The 4,518-nt window shown below is 35.4% G+C and overlaps 1 protein-coding gene across 2 annotated transcripts in view; it reads right to left on the bottom strand.

Annotated features, from left to right (window-relative positions):
• LOAG_16913 overlaps nt 1-4,518 on the bottom strand; it is a gene marked incomplete at its 3' end in the record, with an annotated part of 11,887 nt that extends 7,369 nt beyond the window's left edge. Inside the window, exons 1-6 of one of the 2 annotated variants that reach the window (XM_020449567.1) lie at nt 4,338-4,518; nt 3,834-3,931; nt 1,874-2,050; nt 1,537-1,692; nt 1,244-1,406; nt 628-794 (exon numbers count right to left, since the gene is read on the bottom strand). In XM_020449567.1, the coding sequence (XP_020306880.1) occupies nt 628-794; nt 1,244-1,406; nt 1,537-1,692; nt 1,874-2,050; nt 3,834-3,931; nt 4,338-4,421 (845 nt within the window). In that variant the 5' untranslated portion in view covers nt 4,422-4,518. Of the gene's footprint in view, nt 1-627; nt 795-1,243; nt 1,407-1,536; nt 1,693-1,873; nt 2,051-3,833; nt 3,932-4,256 lie in introns of both variants that reach the window. The other variant, XM_020449566.1, reaches the window with a different exon arrangement.

The following is a 4,518-nucleotide window of genomic DNA, read 5'->3' as shown; positions in this document are numbered from 1 at the left end:
CACACNCAAAAAAAAAAAAATAGAAAACAAAAAGAAACGACACTGTGCAAAACGAATGAAAGAAAAAAAATCAAACTTAAAGAGTTCTACTTCATCAGAATATCACAACCTTTAGCCCAACATATATACAGGAGAGAGCACAGAGCACTAAATGCCCGTGGGTTTTGTAAAATCTGCATTATCAAACATTAAAGCCATAATCGCTTACGAATAAGTCATGCAAAGAATATTTAGAGGTAAGTTAAATTTCCCATATGATGAACCGGAATTTCACGTTTTATCAGTAGGTTACGATGAATGGAGATTTATGACTCGTAAAGATTTCATTTTTCATTTCTAAAATTTCTAAACTGGTTATTTCTGAATGCTTCACGTATCACAGAGGAGAACAAAAATCAAATTTTCTATGCCTTTTTTTTTTTCTGATGTACAATGCAACATATTAAAACGTGAAACTTCAATACATCATTCTCCATTATTGGTGGTTTTATTGGAAAAATCAAATTCACGCTGGACATTGGTCAACAAAATACTGTTGAAATTATCAAAAAGCAATCTTAAATGTTTTCGCAAGAGTTGAGAAAACGGTAACGCATTTTTAAATAAAGAATATGTCTCATATTATACCTGGACCCACAGATCCATCGTACTTTGTTAATGGAAGTACATGGAAACGGGCCAAATGGTATGACAGATGGTTCCATAGGTTCCATACACTGAATCTTCCATGTGCCTAAGGAGCCATCACTATGCGAACAAATGAAATATTCTCCATCAACATGCCAGGCAAAACTCTGAAAAGGATTAAATTAAGGAACATAAATTAAGAAACTTTCAAAGTTAAAGTTATTACAGCAACTAAAGACTGCAAACATGAGAGGACAGATCGACAATCAAATGAATAATAAGCTTATCATACCAGTTACTCAATATCAGTAACAAAATAGTTAAAACTATGCTTGTTTTTTAGTCAGAACGTTGATGGACAATACCAAAATGTGTCTAAAATAAAACAACTATGTTATGGATAAAGCGATCTTGCCCACTTCAACAACACATGAAATAAACACAGATGCACACTGCATAGACAATTTAATAGCTGACCAATTAGTTTAAATCAACAATCGATTTGAATTCAGAAGCAAAACAAGAAATTTAATGCACATATATTGTTAAACCATCTTTCAATTACATGTTTGAAGGTCAAACCAATAGCAAAAGGTAATGAAAATAAATAGCATACAGTAATTGTTTGCTGAACAATCCAATGATGGAGCACCTCACTGTTCAGCAAATTGTAATGAACAATGATATGATTGTTGAATGCAATCAGGACTTGACTAGCATCAGTCGGACTCACCACAATCTGATTAGCCGATCTTCCAACGTCTTTTGAAGGGTTGATGCTGAATGTACAATTGTAGAAGGTGTATAATGAAGAACTTTAAACTTCAAAAATCTTTAAATTCGACTTCGAACTTTGATTCTGAAGCTAGGAAAAAGAAAACAGTGCTGTTCGAAATCACAACTGTCAACCTTTTCACAACTGTCTCCTCAAAAAGTAACACTTCGGAGAATTCGAGCGAAGCAGCATACAATCCAAATATATTACCCGTAATAGTACCAATAAATAGACGGGCATTCGTCGGGTCCTGCGGATTTTGCATTTCACAGCATGTTATCCGTTTCAACCTAAAAGCGTAATGAAAATGAGCCGAAAACCCAGGCATATAATTGTTGAAAATTTCTCGCTATTAGCAAGACATTCAGAGATCAGTGCTTTGGCTTTTTTGACAAGACTGATTTACTATCGAAAAAAATTTTTTTATAATTTGAAAGAGCCTGTTATGTTCACCACAGTAGTAGTAACTACCTGTCTTCAGTAGTAGCAGTGGTACGCTCAATTATGTCACCAGCAATCTGAAATTTATGAAAAGACTGATCCGAACAAAGCACAATAAGAGAGCCCAGGCCTGCAGCGAAATACATATGAGCAATGGGAGTATTTCGAGGTGTCGCTGAACTCCATTCCACGTTTTCTGCTCCAAATCTATAACTATACTATTTTATTACAATAAAACGAACACATGGAACAATCTGAAACTACCAACTTATCATTCAACTAATGCATAATACACACCAGTTATGTATACCAGTCCATGTCTGCTGAGTATGAAATACGAAATTTAATCATTGCGATAGCTCCCACCACAAATGCTTGCTACTTGATCCCAAAATCTTTCCCATACCTTGCAATCAAGGTTTTGATTGCTAATACCCTGATATCTATGGTCCTAGATAATGAATGCCTGTATAACAAAACTTAAATCGCTGGTTACAAGAGTATACAATAATTTATACAGTCGATCACAAAATTATCCAAAAGTTCACTAACGAAAACAATAATGCTTCCAGAATTCTGGGGAATGCTTCACTTCTTGAAAAAGCAAGCAAAAAGGTTCATCAGACCTTATATGCGGCACTATTCGACATAAAAGAATTGGTCACTAGTAGATTAAGAGTGGAAAACACATGTTAATTTTCAGACTGCTACCCCAAAAGAGTTATAAATTTGGTTAATTTGAAACCAACAAATGAGAGATAAAGCTAAAGGAGTGGCTGCACATTTCGAATTACTGACCAATAGCTTCACATCCTTAGACACAAGTAATTCATATATTGATTGTCAGTAGTATAAGAAAGCAAAATCAAGGTTTGAGAGATATTCCATTTGTTTTCGAAAAGATAATCCAGGTCATCAGTTATTATCAGAATTATAAAATGCCCTGTCTGCTTTTATCAAACTGCCATCAATATTGGTGAGTGACGAATATACGAATGACGAATATTAAAAAGGTACATATTTATGTGGCCCAGAAGTAGCCTACCAATACGAGCTGTGCGTTCAGTACGATATTTACTGTACAACTTTTCATGCCCACTTGAACACGCTTTGAGGTAAGTGTAAAATGTTAGCGGAAGGTGATGGAAAATGACACAGAGTGCTTGCCTCTGTTGACAATATTACATTCGTCGAGGAAAACCTCCTACAAAGTGCACGCCAAGCATATTTGTTATTTTCGAGAGCTGTGGTTACATGAAGCAGATTATGCGGGATAAATGGGATATTTCAACAAAGTATTAATGTTTGAAACTTGAGCTAAGTGAAAAGGAAAAAGCAGCTGGAAAATGACCAACCTGGTAGTGGAACAAAAACTCAACAGCATAAGAATGATTTTGCAGTGGGAATGGTGCGCGGATATAAAGCCTTATTTCAATGCTTTATATCTTGTTGCCCTATTTGTTTATATGCTTGAACTGGTTCTCATCAAATATTTCTTGCAACTAATCTAAACATTTGCTCTTAAGGAAACCAGCAACATCTTTCAAACAATTGTTTGAAAATCAAATTAATATCTCCGGGAATGTGAACATAGAAATGAATGTGAACATAGAAATGCATCGAAATGCATATTTTCATGCATTCTTCGCAATTGTAAAGTTGGGGAGATAGTGCATTTAGTTGGGTGAGGTTGTTCAATGCATGACATTACGGAACCAAGGTTCCAAAATTCAGTGCGTCTTTCATTGGCATGAGCATGAAAAGCCAACTACAAGTTATGAGCTCAAGTAAAGAATGCCACCACGCTTGCTTATGCTTTTCTGTTTCTGATGCTAGACACTACCTGACCTCTCCGTGTATGCGTTTCCAGTGAATAATTTCTCCGAATGAATCGATAATTTCTTAGCTTGACTAGGGATTCGTCGGAATTTTTTGTTTTTTCGCAGTACAAAGTAGCCCAGATAATCGATGAGGATATGCTCAAACTTACATGCGAACTTGTCCATCACTGGTACCTACCGCCATAAGACCCAATACATAGTCGTACGCCAATGACGATACCAGCTGAGGGAATCCATGTCGCAAATTCTGCAAATTTGGTCCCGTTTCCTTTCAAAATGTAGTAAAAATCCACTGATACACAAAGTACTGTACTGTTCTTTTCCTATCAGACGAAATTGAAGCAGAGTTCCAAATGCTATTCATTTAGTGAAAAATTATCGCTTAGAACCCAGATCAAACAAACATCGATTAGTATAGACATATAACAAATCCGTTATAAGGAAGTGAAAAACATTGGTTCTACATATTTTGAATTTTAATTCACATAAATGAACAATTTCAGAAACTTACTGAATTAAAGAGAGTAAGGAAAAAGTCAAACAAGGAGAAAAAGTTTAGGAATAAAACTGACCAGCACAAGACTTATAATAATGAGGTGATATTTTATAAGAGACAAATGACAGAAAGAAATAACCAATGAGGCATCACTAACAGGAGTATATTCAAAAAAGTCGTGGATATCTGCGTTCCTGAAATCCCCGGTAGGATGTATGTGACTCCGGAGAAAACGCAACATCGACTATCGCATTTGAACTGTAACAACTGCTTTCAGAATTTACAATAAATCCGAAACAACGCAGAATTAACTAATCTTGGCCCAGTATATTCCTGAA

The sequence above is a fragment of the Loa loa genome (genome assembly GCF_000183805.2).
Source record: "Loa loa unplaced genomic scaffold supercont3.28, whole genome shotgun sequence".
In the NCBI taxonomy this organism is placed as follows: Eukaryota; Metazoa; Nematoda; class Chromadorea; order Rhabditida; family Onchocercidae; genus Loa; species Loa loa.
Note: the sequence above shows the minus strand (reverse complement) of the source record. Positions and strands in the feature narration are given on the sequence as shown.